Source organism: Pogonomyrmex barbatus, unplaced genomic scaffold, assembly GCF_055798465.1.
Source record: "Pogonomyrmex barbatus isolate J1 unplaced genomic scaffold, ASM5579846v1 scaffold3, whole genome shotgun sequence".
NCBI classification, from domain to species: Eukaryota; Metazoa; Arthropoda; class Insecta; order Hymenoptera; family Formicidae; genus Pogonomyrmex; species Pogonomyrmex barbatus.
Window position 1 is genome coordinate 7,166,253 of NW_028297127.1, and position 16,371 is coordinate 7,182,623.

At 25.3% G+C, this 16,371-nt stretch overlaps 4 protein-coding genes and 1 pseudogene across 4 annotated transcripts; all 5 read right to left on the reverse strand.

Annotated features, from left to right (window-relative positions):
• Positions 1-362: 362 nt before the first annotated feature.
• On the reverse strand, positions 363-2,243 carry LOC112552776 (uncharacterized). The gene is made up of 4 exons (XM_025218796.2): positions 1,400-2,243; positions 999-1,098; positions 755-862; positions 363-618 (listed from the first exon to the last, which is right to left on the reverse strand). The coding sequence occupies exons 1-4, from the start codon at positions 2,176-2,178 to the stop codon at positions 403-405; spliced, it is 1,203 nt and encodes a 400-aa protein (XP_025074581.2). The 5' UTR covers positions 2,179-2,243; the 3' UTR covers positions 363-402.
• A 1,560-nt stretch (positions 2,244-3,803) lies between these two features.
• Positions 3,804-5,664, reverse strand: LOC112552772 (uncharacterized; annotated as a pseudogene).
• A 1,495-nt stretch (positions 5,665-7,159) lies between these two features.
• On the reverse strand, positions 7,160-9,108 carry LOC112552779 (uncharacterized). The gene is made up of 5 exons (XM_025218804.2): positions 8,333-9,108; positions 8,009-8,108; positions 7,738-7,845; positions 7,299-7,454; positions 7,160-7,213 (listed from the first exon to the last, which is right to left on the reverse strand). Exons 1-5 carry the CDS (start codon positions 9,103-9,105, stop codon positions 7,160-7,162), a joined length of 1,191 nt encoding a protein of 396 aa, XP_025074589.2. The 5' UTR covers positions 9,106-9,108.
• A 1,145-nt stretch (positions 9,109-10,253) lies between these two features.
• LOC112552778 (uncharacterized) lies at positions 10,254-12,069 on the reverse strand. The gene is made up of 5 exons (XM_089079738.1): positions 11,300-12,069; positions 11,018-11,120; positions 10,780-10,887; positions 10,449-10,604; positions 10,254-10,304 (listed from the first exon to the last, which is right to left on the reverse strand). The coding sequence occupies exons 1-5, from the start codon at positions 12,067-12,069 to the stop codon at positions 10,254-10,256; spliced, it is 1,188 nt and encodes a 395-aa protein (XP_088935864.1).
• Positions 12,070-13,624: 1,555 nt separating this feature from the next.
• On the reverse strand, positions 13,625-15,954 carry LOC112552777 (uncharacterized). The gene is made up of 5 exons (XM_025218802.2): positions 15,197-15,954; positions 14,870-14,969; positions 14,286-14,393; positions 13,784-13,936; positions 13,625-13,684 (listed from the first exon to the last, which is right to left on the reverse strand). Exons 1-5 carry the CDS (start codon positions 15,952-15,954, stop codon positions 13,625-13,627), a joined length of 1,179 nt encoding a protein of 392 aa, XP_025074587.2.
• Between the last annotated feature and the right edge of the window lie 417 nt (positions 15,955-16,371).

The window sequence follows — 16,371 nt, forward strand, 5'->3', positions numbered from 1 at the left end:
TTACAGTTTATTGTCACAAATAATTTTTATATAAAAAATTTTTATTTTTATTTAATTTTCTACTACATTGAAATCTACGCTGTGTACTAAAATTAATTTAAATAATTATTTTATTAAGTATAATAATTTACAATTATTCATTATTAAGTGTTAATAATTAAACGTTATAATATTGTTATTACTAAAGTACCAGTTCTAAACTTTAAGAAAATAAAAGTTAACCCTTTAAATTTGTATTAACTTTTATATTTCGTTTGTATAATAAGAAGCATACTTACGATATGTAAAATCTGAACAGCAGTGCATTTTTTAATTAGTTCTATATAACAAAAGCGCGATTGAATACGATTGATTTAAAATCTAAAATATCATTCGAAAATTTATAATATCTATAAAAATATCTTATAGTCTTAATAAAATGTTAAATAAATTAATAACATATGAAATGTTTATTAAACTCACCGCCATGAATGAGGCCAGAGATAGATTGTATTTTTCAAACGTCGAAAGTTTAATTTCTAAATTATTAGCCATTATCATAAACATAAATGTACGTTTTATAGATTCTCCATATTGATACCATTCTTCATGAAATGCGTAATCCGTTATTTCGATACTCTGAATAAAAAATGTCATACATATACATAATATTATATTTTTACTTTGTTACTTTAATTACATATTTTTTTCGATTTGTATTCTTTTGATACATATAATGCTCATGTATAAAAGTATGCATTGCAACAAAATTTACCGCATCTAATAATTGCTGCATACAATAACATAATATGTAAAGCTGCACCACTCCGCCACTTGCGTACATAAGTTGCAAGAATATTTCCCACAAAGTCACTGATGGTATCTACAATTTGTCGAAAAAGAATAGATTGATAATATACTAATTAAGAATAATTTAGGATAAAATGAGATGAAAATAATAGTATATTGCTTTTAGATATAACAAACATTCCATAAGTAGAGTAGAACTTATTGCTCACTGAAATCATCAGGATAGCAATACAGCAGAATCGAAAAACGCTGATTATGTACATCAGACTAATATTTAAAGACAATAGTTCTTTCATCATTATCATTATACTAAAAAAAAAATATCTCTTTTGATATTATATCAGAAGATAAAGTGATAGTTAAAGAATAATTATAATAAGAAATTTAAATTGCATACTACAGTGTAAAAGTATATAAAAAATATTTTAAAATATTTTAAAATATATATATAAAATATTTTAAAAAATAATTTAATTGTTATTTAATTTAATAAAAATTATATTTTTATAAGCCTAACTCAAATATTACAAATAGATTTGATTTTGCCGAAAGATTTCTTAACATAATATGACAATTCTTTCTCTTGATAATGTTTAAAAAATAAACCCACTGAATGACTGTATTATGATGTCGACATATAGCTTTTATATTTCTTTCTGCGTAATAATCTTTGTTAAAATGACCGTCCTTATTCAATTTGTTATTATTACTTTGATGTAATCCATCTTGAAATATTGTTGATAGCTTCAATGCAATGTATTTATATTGTGCTGTTATCAGTAGCATCAAATTTATTATATAACTATCCATGCTCACTTTCTTTGTAAAAATATATGCGCTGCTGGTCAACACAATAATACTTCCCAATACAAAGATACTAGTCGAGAATGGTTCTTTGGAATAGACAACTGGCATCCGATAATCTACATAAAAAAAGGAACGTCTTTGAAGGAATATCAATGGTGTACCGCTCCATAATACTATGGACATCACGCCGGCCATCCAGTAAAATTTAAGTGGAATCTCTATTGGTTTTATGGTTGCCATCACTACGCTCCTCATCATGTCGTCTTCCATGCGTAGGATATCGTTCAGTTTCTGAATTACTTGTTGTACCAGTTCTCTTCGCGTGTGAATTCGTATGAATACAGAAACTACTTCGATGGTGATCACAATACCGATTATACCATCTTTTAAGGCTTTTTCTTTCGGTACAAAGATGCATCCAGGAATTAGCACGCATGTTTGGATTACTTCGAGTAACCATATCAGTATGCTGTATATTTTCCAAAATATCGAAAACGACGAATTGTCGGCAGTCATAGGTAACAAGTTACCTGATATCATATTTAATCGAACATTTAGAGGATTTACGTTTTGAACATTCATATGTATTCGATACTGTTTTCTCGTAGTAAATATAAATTGTTCTGTAACAGAATATAAAAAAAAAAATAAAATATTTGATATAAAAACATTAAAGCATTTAATTAAATTACTTTATTAAAATTTTACACAGGATAGAATTATTTTATTAATTTTAAATTTACACATTGCACACATTTTTATCTTTAAATATTGTTGTCTGGCAAATTTTGAAATTGTATTATAAAATGACTATAAATTTTTGCGAATTTCTGTATTAATCAGTGTTAATAACTTATAAAATTAATAATATCTAACAATATCGATTTATTTAACTTAATGTTTTGAAGAAAATGAAGAAAATTTATCTTTATAAATAATGTTTATTACCAAACGTTTCTGAAAATATATATAGAAAGTATTCGCTTCGTGAAATCAGCATGAGGAATGCAAGGAGATTATTCTTTTAAAATTCTATTTACCTTTGTTCACTCTTACTCCTTTTTGTGTCTAGATGATAATATATAGCATTTCTACTAGAATTAGTTGTTCACAAAATTTGAACAATTTGTTATTCCTATTGAATTTATACTTTCCTTTGTTTGAATACATTATAGTGTCATATGATGATAAGCAATGTTTTTCTCCCGTGTTTCTTCTTCTAGAACATTGTAAAGTTACTATCTATAATTTTGTAAATTGTTTGATATACAATAATTAAAAGGAGCTTTCTCATATCCCTAAATAATAGAATGGCTTACAAATAATAGGTACAATTTCTTATATTTACATGGTTTTACTACGTATGAAACTAAAAGCCAACTATTCCTTGTGACATTCATAGAAGTCACTAATTATCTTATGCTCATTGATTATTGATTGCTATAGTACTGCAACGATCAGACAAGAAGCAATGACTAGTACATCATTGAACGAGAAAATGTGATATATCTGTTAAACTAATTTGTGGTAAAGAAAATGTTAATATTATTTTGTAAAATATTTTTGCTTCTAAATTGATAACAAAGAATTCTAGTATATAACAAAAACATTTCATGAAATAATCTTTCTTTATCTTAACATATAATATTATTATATTAAATAATAAAACGTTTTTTTTATTTTTGTAATATGTTCAAACTAAATAAAATAATAAATAAAATGAAATAATATATATTTTATTTTTTTATACATACACATATATAAAATATATATGAAAAATATATATATTTGCATTATATATATAACTTTTATTATATTATTATATTTTATAATTTTAATTAAATTATTTATAATTTAATTTAAAAAAAAAGAAAATATAAGATATATTTAGATTTTTTGACAATTATATTTTTAAATTTCATATTCTATATTCTATATTCTTCATTCTATTAATAATTAAAATTTATTTATCACATTTTCTATTACAACGAAATCTATTACAACGAAAATTTATTTTAGAATTTATCTACTATTTACATAAATTTCTCTTTAATTATGAAATTTAATGTATAGTGTAATACTGGTTTTTTCTGAAACAAAAGATACATTCTTTAAAAAAACGACAACTTTTATTTATTTTTATATTTTAATCATATAATAAAAAGTATATCTACTGTATGTAATTTCTGCATACTAATATATATTTTTCAATTAGTTTTAAGTAGCAAAAGCGCGATTGAATATAATTGATTTATAATCTAGAATATTATTCAAAAATTTATAATATTTAAGAATATTAATATAATATTTTGAGATGTTAAAAAGAAATATATCAATGACGCACTTAATATTAACCTTACCGCCATAAATGAGGATAGAAATAGATTGTATCTTTCAAACGTTGAAAGTTTAATTTCTAAATTGTTAGCCATTATCATAAACATAAACATTTGTTTTATGGATGCTCCATATTGGTACCATTTTTATGAAATGCATAATTTGTTATTTCAATACTCTAGAACAAAATGTATGTAATAGCATAAAGATTTTTCAGCTTATATCTATGTATATATAATATATATATGTATTACAATAAATATAGATCTATGTATTACAATAAAGCTTGTACCGCATCTAGTAATTGCTGCATACAATAACATAATATATACAGTTGTACTACTCCACCAATTGCATACGTAATTAAGGAGAACTTTTCCCACAAATTTATTGATGGCATCTTCTCAAGGAAATAGAACATATTAATTATATATTAACTAATAATATTTTGCAATGACATTTGCAATAATATTATATATCTTTGAGCAAGTATTTCTAAATATTAAAGATTATTACTCACTGAAATCATCATAATAGCAATGCAACAAAATCGGAAAACAGTGTTTAAATATATCAAATTAATGTTTAAAGACAATAGTTCTCTTAGCATTATCATTATACTGAAATAAAAAGTACCATATAAGACAGTATGACAAAATATTAAATAATAATTATTATTTTGTAAGTATTAGAAGATTTATTTGAAGTAGTATTAATAGTTTATAAAAATCGCATATTGCAATACAATATATTCTTAAAAAATTTAATTGTTTATATAATTTGATAATCGTTATATTCTTTTAATGATTTATGTGATCAACTCAAATAGCATCAAAGCAAAATTAATTTGAACTGAAAGTTTTCGACATAATTTCTAACGTCTTTGCTAACTTTTGAACAATAAACGTACCGAATAACTGTATTATGATGCCGACATACAGCTTTTATGTCTTTTTCTACATAATTATCTGTATTAAAATGACATTTTTCTGTAGATTAGATTTGTTGTAATTATTCTGAAGCGATTTATTTTGAAATATCGTTGATAGTTTTAATGCAGTGTATCTATATTGTGCCGTTATCAGCAGCATTAGATTTATTATGTAGCTATCCACGGCGACTTTCTTTGTAAAAATGTACACACTGCTAGTCATCACAATGACACTTCCCAACAAGAAAATGCTAGTTGAGAATGGATCTTTTGCATAGACAACTGGCATTCTATAATCTACATAGAAGAAGAAATTTCTTTTAAAGATTAATATAAACTAACAACTCCATAATATTATGCCCATCACACCGGACGTCCAATAAAATTTAAGAGACATCTCTATCGCTTTTACAGTCGCCATCACTACACTTTTCATCATCTCGTCCTTTATATGTAGGAGATCGTTCAGTTTTTGAATTAATTGTTGTATCAGTTTTTTACGCGAGTGTATACGTATGACCATAAAGACTACTTCTATAATAACCACAAGACCGATCAAGCCGTCTTTTAGAGCCTTCTCTTTCGATACAACCATGCATCCAGGGAGTAAGACGCACGTTTGAACTATTTCGAGCAATCATACCAGAATACTATATATTTTACAAAATATTGGAAACGGCGAATTGTCAGCAGTCATAGGTAACAAGTTACCTGACACTATGTCCAATCCGAACATTTAGAGGATTTTACGTTTTGGAAATCCATGTACGCGATATTGATACTTTCGTAACAAATAACGATCGTTATAGATATCTATAGAAAACTATTACGTTTAGCTAAAAGAGAAACAAAAAAATTAAATAATTAAGTGTAAGCAAACAAATTTAATAATTTATTATCCAAGTTTACACGATATATTTAACTTTAAATATTATTGCATAAATATTAAAATCTTATTTATTACTGTGATCATGATCTATTATTAATGTCAAATTATAATGTTAAATTAATGTAATAGCAGTTCTTTATCACGGCGCAGCAACTTAATATAGAATTGCTTTTCCTAAGAATTTCTTTATATATGCTGTTAGAAAGGGGATTGAAGAGGTGGAAAGAGTGGATATAGAGAAAAGGAATTGGTTGTCTAAACTACAGTTATATTTCGAGTAAATTGATCAATCGATTTGTGGAAAATTAATAATTTAAAAAACTTGCTTAAATTAAAGTTCATCATAAAATTTGAATAATTTGACTTTTATTGAATTTATAGTTTTTATTTTGCATGAATATATTATCGTGTCGATACGATAATAAGAAAAGCAATGCTTTTCTATCATCTTGTTCTAGAATTTTGCAAAGTAATTATTATCTATAATTTCGCAAAATATTAATGTAAGATAATATAAGAGGAGCCCTCTTGTACAACTATACAGATAGTAAAATGATTTATAAAGAATTTCATAAAATGTCTTATATTGTCGTTTAAATATGGAACTAAAGGTATTCATAATCTTCCTTGTCATTAACGTTAAGCCATAATGGTCATTATGTTATCGCTCATTCCAGCATTGTACACGCCAGAAGCTTTGTAGTATCTGAAAATATCTGACTCGTATAATATCGATAGAGAACAGTTACATACATCTGTTAAATAAAACAAATGATGCAAATGATACAAATGTTAAATGAAAATATTATGTGATAAATTTTTCTGTGGAACAATTTTTCGTGTTTATGAGTTAAACAACAAATTAATTCTAATATGTTACAAGAACATGCATATGTTTTTTTATTTTAATAGTTTATTGTCTTGTAAACTTATAAAATTTTGTAGTTTAATATGAAGAATTAATCTATTAAAAATACAGCTTTACTATCATTTAAATAAATTATGTATTATATATTATGTTTCAAAAATATCTAATAATAACCTTCTCTCTCTCTCTCTCTCTCTCTCTCTCTAATGTATATATAGTATTAACATATAGTATTGATTATATTATTTAAATTGTAATTAATTACAAATGCAATTTGTCATGAATAATCTCTACTTTATTATTATTTTCTCGGTGCTATTACTAGCGTTATATATGTAGTTATAAATACTACTACAGTTCTTGATATTTTTACCTTAATATTTTTACTAATATTTATAAAGTTATTATTTTCAGGAACTTTCTTCGCTAAGATAAATTAATGTTCTAAAACTTAAATAGCATTACAAGATTATTAATCTTTGTTATTAATTTGGAAGTAATAAATACAGTTTTAATAGATATAATATTTTTTTTATACTTAAGATTTGACTCTTAGAAATAAAAGAGCAATCGAATATGACTGATTTAAAATCTGAAAGAAAATTTGGAGAAAATCAAATTTTAAATATTTTTGTTATATTATGCATAAAAAAAAGACAGGAAATAGAAAACCTTACCATCATAAACGAAGGCAAGGAAAGATTGAATTTTTCAAATGTTGCAACTTTGCATTCTATATTATTGGCCATAATTATCAAAATAAATATACGTTTCATTGATAATTGAGACAAATGCCATTTTTCGTGAAATGCTTTATCTGTCATTTCTGTACTCTATTTTATAATAGATCAACATAATAAAGAAATATATAACAAGAAGTAATACTATTATTATGTATTATACAACACAATTAACAGTTTAAGCATTAAGTCTTTTTATTATTAGAATAAATAATTTTATATTATCATTTCTTTTGTTAAAAAAGATTTTGTTGTTCATAATTGTATAATATTATGAAAATTAAATTTTTAATAATTTAGAAATAATTTATAAATTTCATAATAATCATAGATTAAAAACAAAATGATATAAATAATAAATTAGATCAAAGCTTACCGCATCTAGTAATTGCTGCACACAAGAGCATAAAATGTAAAGTTGCACTACTGCACCTGACGAGTATATGACAATTAAAATTGCTTCCCAAAATGTTGTCGATGTTATCTAAAATAAAAAATTAGTTAATGCGTAATAAATAAGTTTTCACTATAATCAACTAATTTAAAACATTTGCGCAGATATCATACAAAAAATATATAGTAAAGTTGTAAAATAGTTGTAAAAAGAAAGAGCTAGAGATTAAAAGAATTAGCTAATTATTACTCACGCTACTTAACATAATACCGAGAAAGCAGAATCGAAAGACGCTGATTACATATATTAAACTAAAATTCAAAGACAACAGTTTTTTTAATAGTGATGTTGTACTGGAAAAAAGCACATAATATAATTTATACACAATGTTATATAATTCTAAATGTATATTTCATGAAAAGTAAATTTAAAATATTTTGTAACTCAAATAAAATGTTATCATATAAAATTACAAATTTAATTAATTTATCATAATTTGATTAATCATTATTTATATTTTGAAATGAATATAAATACTACAAAGGAATGTATCATACATGATCTTTGAAATTCTTACTATATTATTTCATTGTGATGTCGACACAACGCCTTTATTTTCTTTTCTTTTCTGCGATCTAGCCCAGAGAGATGTTTTTTTTGAGATTCAACACTGTTATACTCTTCTTGAAATATTATCGCTATCTTTGTCGCGATATATCGATATTGCGCGGTCATCATTAAAATCAGATGCACCATGTACACATCAACGCCAACTTTTTTTAAGAACAAAAATATCGAGCCGATCACTAAAAACAGACTTCCTAGTAAGAAGATTTTGAATGAGAATGGCTGCACGGAGAAAACAACAGGTATTCTGTAATCTTCGTAAAAGAATAAATTCCTCTCAAATACCAACAGAAGTGGCATACAGATCCACACTATTATCGATGCCACGCCACCGGACCAGTAAAAGTTGAGCGGAACCCTTACCGGCTCCAAAGTCGCTGTCACAACATTTTTCATGGCTTCGTCGGCAGTGTGCAAAATTTCATTTAATTTTCGAATTAATTCGTACACTACATCTTTACGAGAGTGAATTCGTAGAATCATGAAAGACATTTCTGTAAAGATTGCCAAACAGATCATGCCGTCTTTCAGAGCCTTTTCTATTGATACGTAAATACATCCGGGTATTATCAGTATCGCCATGATCGTCGTAAGCATCCACGTAAAAATACTGTGTATCTTCCAGAAAAATGGAAAAGACGAATTGAGATTGGTCATCGGTAATAGATTGCCTGAGAGTAAATTTAGTCGAATATTTAGAAGATTCACATTTTGGAAGTCCATGCTCATGCGATGTCAATTGTGTGACTCTATGTATTCTTATTTTTATTTGATTTCACTTGGTTTTTTGTGATGTTATATCGTGCACATGTCTCCTTTCTCTCAAGGGAACATGCGCGGAACCTCCTTTGATATTTCATTATTCTCTTTGAATTTCTATTCGCAATGTCAGAGCTTGCATTAAAATAATGTACATCATTATGCGACAAACAACGACCTTTCATGTACTTTATTAGAACTTGTAACGTTTTGTCTTATGATTAGTCTGCATTAGAATTTATCAAAAATATACCGCACTTTGAATAAATAATGATTCGGTAATGTTCTCTTTTTATTTTATAAAATAATATATAAGAGCTGATAAATAAATGCCACGATATTGAGAAACAAAGAATCTATCAGACTACAATCTTGATTACATCTACTGAAAGAATAAGCATGATTATTGGTTTCTTTATAAACATCTGTACTCTATGAAACAACGATTATCTTATAGTTTTCTGTTAATTCTACGCATGACCGTATCACAGAACTGCAAGTTGTGTAGAGACTGTAGTACCTACTATTGTTTAACGTGTATTTTATTAATAAAGAATAACAATAATGTTTTTTAAAATAAATTAGTGTCAAATATGTTAATAATATTTTATAAATTTAGTTTTTGCAGTTAGTTTTGCAGCATGTTTATGTACAATAATATTATTAAATCAATCTTTCTTTTATAATAGTATATTTTATAATCACCTTTTGGGCTTGTAATAAATTTATTGAATTAAGGAATCAAAATTATAAAACGGATAAAGGAATGTAATTAACCAAACGCAAACTCACGATGTAATAAATATGATAAAGTATTATTATTGTTAACTCATTTATTCTCAATGTTTTCAGTTTTGAAAGGATATTATATATATTGTATAATATTTAAATTTTTGTTTTGTTATTGTATAATATTTAAATATTAAAATTTTTGCTTAAATATTAGTTTTAACTAAATTGCATATTTTCTAAGATAAAAATAAAAAATGTAAATATATTACATGTTTTTAATAAAACAGTGTACGCATAAAGTTTTATTATAAATTAAGAAAGCACAAAAAATAAATAGTTAAAGTATTTAAGACAAGGAAAAAAACCTACCTTATAAATTTTTATTTTATTCTCAAAAATAAAAGGGCAAATGAGTAGGATTGATTCAAAATCTATATAAAAGAACATTTAAAAATTTAAAATAAGTTAAAGCATCAATAATTTTAATGTTGAAATTATAATAAATTTTCAAAAACATTAAAAAAATGATTTACAAAATTAGTGTTGTCATTTAATGTAAGTAGTATACGTCTTACCGTCATGAATGAAGGCAAAGACAGATTAAATTTTTCAGAAACTGAGAGTTTACACTCTAAATTATTGGTTATTATCATCATCCTGAACATATGTTTTAATAATGGTTCAGATTGGTACCATTTCTCATGGAACGCCTTATCTGATATTTCTGTACTCTAAATTTTACACATATTTAGATATTAACTTTAATTTTATAAAAATATATATAATAATGAAAAATGTTTTATTTTTATTAATTAGAGACCTTAAAGAATAAATTAAGATATATTGAAGATAGAAATAATGGCAATATATTTTAATAAAGTAGTAAGATATTTTAACAAAACTTACCGCATCTAATAATTGATGAACACATAAGCATATAATATAAAGCTGTACTAAGCCACCGCATATGTACATAATGATCATAACTCCTTCTAGGAGATCCGTCGATAATATCTAGATTTAATATATGTTGTTACATTATCATAAGTAATTTATCATTACATTATCATAATTTATCTTCAATCGTCTAGAAAATATTTTCGAAATTATCATTATTCAAATTGTACTGTATTAAATTACTCACTGCACTTATCAGCATGATATCGAGAAAACAAAAAGTGAAAATATTTGTCAAATATAATAGACTCATATTTAAAGATAATAATTTCTTTAGCATGTACGTAATTCTGAAAGGAAATGCAAAAATGCATGATATGACAGTAAATAAAGCAAATAAATATTAGAAATGGATTACAAATTTATTAAGTTATTAAGAATTAAATTAATTAATTAAAATAATAATTTAAAAAATAATAAATAAATAAATAAAGTCGTAAAATTTAGAAAACGCTCACCAATTACTTACTGAACTACAGCATTGTAATGTCGACATAACGCTTTCATCTCCGTGAGTGCCAATGAATTTACAGAAGAATATTCTTGTTGGGATTCATTCTGTGGAGAGTTTTTCCGAAATATTGTTGCGAGTTTTATTGCCATGTAGCGATACTGTGATGTTACTAATAATACAAAATTTATCATGTAGACATCCAAGGCAACTTTTTTTAGAAACATAAATATGCTGGCAATAGATACAATACAGTTTCCAAGCAAAAAGATTTCCGCTGAGAATGGTTCTTTTGAAAGAACTATTGGTACCCTATAATCGTCATAATAAAAATACTTTTTTTTGAAGATCAACGCAAACGATACACTACACCACACTATTAAGGATCCAGTTCCAGCGATACAATAAAATTTGAGTGGAACTTCTACCGGCTTTAATGTCGATTTCACGATGATTTTCATAGACTTGTCCTCAGCATGCAAAATTTCATTTAGCTTTTCAATCAATTGATTCACAAGATTTTTGTGCACGTGCATTTGTCGTAGTAAAAAGAATACTTCTATGGTAATCACAAGACTGACTGTTCCATCCTGTAAAGCCTTATCTTTAGGCACAGATAAGATTCCGGGAATTACGGCGCTGGTTTGAATCGCTTCGATCAGCCATATAATGGCACTATATATTCTCCAAGATACAGGAAAGAGCGAATCATTGCTGGTCATCGGTAACAAATTGCCTGAGAATTTATTTAATCTAACATTTAAAAGATTTACGCTTTGAAAATCCATGTTCTATGAAACGCTCTTTTGTGAAATTAATTTCCAATTTTATTTCTTTCTTTCCCTGTTTATGAAGTATACTAAGCAATATTTTCTTCTTAAATTATCTAGTTTCCTAAGTTAAACAAAATTTAGTTAGGTAATTTATCATTAATGCGAATTTTTTTAATTGATCTGTAAATTGATATGTATAAATAAAAAAGCTACTTTCAAACCTGTACATATTTAGATATATTCATATTTACCTCTGCTCTTTCTCGACATTTCCATTAGCGTGCACATTCTATTCTTCCTTTCAGAGACATATACGGAAATTTCTATTTGAAAGTTAGTCGCAACCTTAGATACCTTATTTCTCTTGAATTCCTATATCTATCTAATTTTTATTATAACATGCATTATTATCAGGAAGATATCATTTCCCTTTTATCACAATTATAAATGATAATAGTACAAGCATGGCAAATTATTATGAATGGCAGGCTTTTATAGTCTGTTATAAAGAAAAAGAGAAGCTTATAATTATCATGACAATGTGCGATACGTTTGAAATATGTCTCCATTTTCTTTATGAAGGGAACATTTCTGATTCTAAGTTAGTTTGTATCCTTGGACTACGCAGCAACAATTATCTTATGGCATTCCAGGTTTTCTTGCAAAATCGCAAAAGAAGAAACAGTATTTGATGCGCATTTCTTTGGATTGAAGATTGATATATCTACAATATATTGCAGTAAGTTTTTTCATTCACAAATATTTTAGAAAATTTAGTTAGAAGAAAAGTTTCATTATTCTATTTCAATTATTCTAATTTTATTTAGCCTTATAATTAGTAATATTAGATTAATTTAAATTTTAACATTTATTTATACACTATATGAGAGATTTTCAAAATAATTTATATAACAAGATTTAAAAATTATTTACAATAAAGCTAAATACTTTTAAGTACTAGTTTATTTTACAGTAATAAACTTAGTAAAAAATTAAAATTATGCGGTAAATCTCAAACATACTGTTACATGATTATTAATAACTAAAATGTTAAGTGTTCTCTTAGTGTTAATTTAATAATGTGAATCTGCATTATACTTTTTGTATATACAATTTATTTTAACTATTAATTGATTTTAACTATTGATTGATTATAACTAAATCTCAATTTTTTTTGAAAATCAAATGTTATAATTATTAAAAGCATTAAATTTTATCTTCATTTTATTGCTAATTATTAGATTACTACAATTTATCTATAAATTTACTATTCAATAAATACAATACAATAAATTCAATAAATACTATACAATAAATTTAATTTATTCTAATTTGAAAGAGAGAAATAATAGGAGACAAAAAATATTAATAAATTCCAACAAGAACATTATGCACCCAAAAGTATTTTAAGTACAAAATGTGTATATTGTTATACTTTAAAATAATCTAAACTTTAAGTTAATCCAAGATTCATTTCTTGATTTTAAATTATCTTAATTAAATATTTTTTATCTCTTATAATTTCTGTCAATCTGTAAATACTAAATTTAAAATGTAGACGGTGTTATCACTAATCAATCCAGCTAAATCTTAAAAACAAAAGACAGACTGAATATGATTGTTGTATGATCTGAAATATTAAACAAATTAGAACATTTTTCAATGAAGTTTAAAAAGCACCTGATAATTTTGTAACATGTGTATAATATAATAAAATTTTATATCTTACTGCTATAAAAGATGACAGAGACAAGTTAAATTTTTCAATTGCCGAAACCTTGCATTCGATATTACTAGATATTAAAAACAGAAATATACGCTGTAGCGACGGTTTAAGCTGATACCAGCCTTCATGAAATGCTTCATCTGTTATTTCTGTGCTCTATATTTTGCATAAAAAACAATATAAAATTAATAAATAATTAATCATGTAAATATTATTTACGATTTAATTTTTTCATACCCATAATATTTTCATATTAGTTCTTATATGTTTAAATTATAAAATTTATACAATTTATTTTTTATTTCTTTATATTAATTGTTATTCGCGATATTTTTTATATAATTTTTAATATTTTTATTTTATAATATTTTTATATTTTTTTAAATCTTAAATTTTGATCAACAATTTGATGTTACTTTAATTAAATTATAATTTACTGATATTAATAGTTTCCTTCGTTTACAAATGAAAAGTATTTTAAATAGAGTAAAATAATAAATCATACCGCATCTGATAATTTTTGTACGGCATAACATATTAAGAAGAATTGTGTTAGTGAACTCATTGTAAACAAAATAATCAAGATTACAAAGAAGAAAGATTCGACTGTAACCTAAAAATTAATAATAATATATTTTTAGAAATGCTTAAATATAAGTATAGCAGTAAAAGCGATATCTTTTGTTTTTAACAATTATTTTAAAATTTTCATAAAAGCCATAATATACATATATTTTGAATAATTTGTATTGAAATTTATTTTCTAATAAAATTAAATTATAAATACTATAATTACATTTATTTCAGTACACACTTTTACTTTGAAATTTGAACGATACAAAATATTCGATACAAAAAAATTTTCCTTTGCAACTTTTATTGAAAAAAATTAGATTGTATAAATATTTTCTTTTATACTTTAATCTATTCTCTTAGTCCATTTACTTTTACTTATTTAATTGAATTTCAATTATTCTATTGATAACCAAGTGTCTAATAAAATGCATTCCTAATTAATAAATATTTGTTAAATAATAGTTAGTTAAAAAAAGTATTTTCGCAAAGTTAACATTTACACTTGTTACTCACTGTAGATATCATAATACCTATAAAGCAGAATTTAAAAACACTGGTCACATAAAGTAGACTAAAGTTTAGAGATAATAATTTCTTTACCAGAACTGATATGCTGAAAAATAAAATTATGCAGTATTCGAATATGTAAACATATTACTAATATGACATATTGAAAATTTATAACAAATTTATATCCAATAAATTGTAAGATTTAAAAAATGTTATAAAATTTGTTATAAATTTTTTTAATTATACATACTTAAAAATCTATAATTCAAGCATTTTTTTATAGAAAAAAATACTCTTTAATTATTTAATATCTATCTTGATAATGCCTACCGTCCAATAGTCTTTTGATAACGACACAATGTTCTTAATTTTTTTTCCGCCCATTCATCCATCCTAGAACTATTTTTATCGCAATAGTTCTCCGAATTTTGAAATATCATCGCAAGTTTTACCGCTAAATATCGATATAACACAGTTAATAACAATACAAGATGTGTCATGTAGACATCAAGGCTCAATCTTTTTAAATAGCCAATTACGGCGCCGGTTGCTATAACAATGTTTGATGATACGAAAATGCTCGTAGAAAACGGCTCGGTTGAGTAAGCGGCTGGAGAATTGTAATCGGAATAGTAAAAAGTATTCTTTTCAAAGATCAATGTAACCGGCTGTATGCCCCAAAAAAAGGTGATTATCACACTAATCATTCCATGTAATTTAAATGGCACCATTACTGGTTTCAGAACTGTGTTTGCGATGTTCTGCATCGTTTCATCCCCATCTTGCATAATATCATTCATCATCTGGATTACTTGTATTATCATCTTTTTGTGGGCATAAAGATATATCAACATAATGAAGACTTCTATGACCATCACTATGCTAATAAGACCGTCTTCTAAAGCTCTCTTCGACGCTACCAGAATAAGCCCGAGAAACATCCCCGTCAAATGGACAACTTGCAGTATTGATACAATAGCACAGTATATTTGCCAGAATATTGGAAAATTATTAGGCGTTACTGGTAACAGATTGCCCGAGAGTAAGTTTAACAGATTATTTAGTGGATTTACATTTTGAAAATTCATACTTTTAAGGTCTCTCGACATCAATTTTATTTTGATAACGACAGACTATAAAAATCGATATTTTAATTGCTCAGATCTGTATTAATTCCTTTCTTACCTTTCACTTTTCTTTTCTTTATAGACAGAAATGCCTCACGTTTCTAACTGTTCTCTTTACTTCACTTCTTCATAGAACTGTTCCATTGTCCGGCATTTATTCCGGATCCGATAATATTCTGTATTTAACCGTAATTATCAAGTTTTCTTCTATGATCATAGTGCACGTATATTAAAACTTGGATATCGTGTAGTGACAATAACAATATAGCATATTAATGGGCTAATAACTACTTTCTGAATAGTTCTGTATTTTGATGTTGAGGAAATATCGAAATTAATAAAGGAGTTACAATACTAAGAAAGTAAAAGGCTTAAATA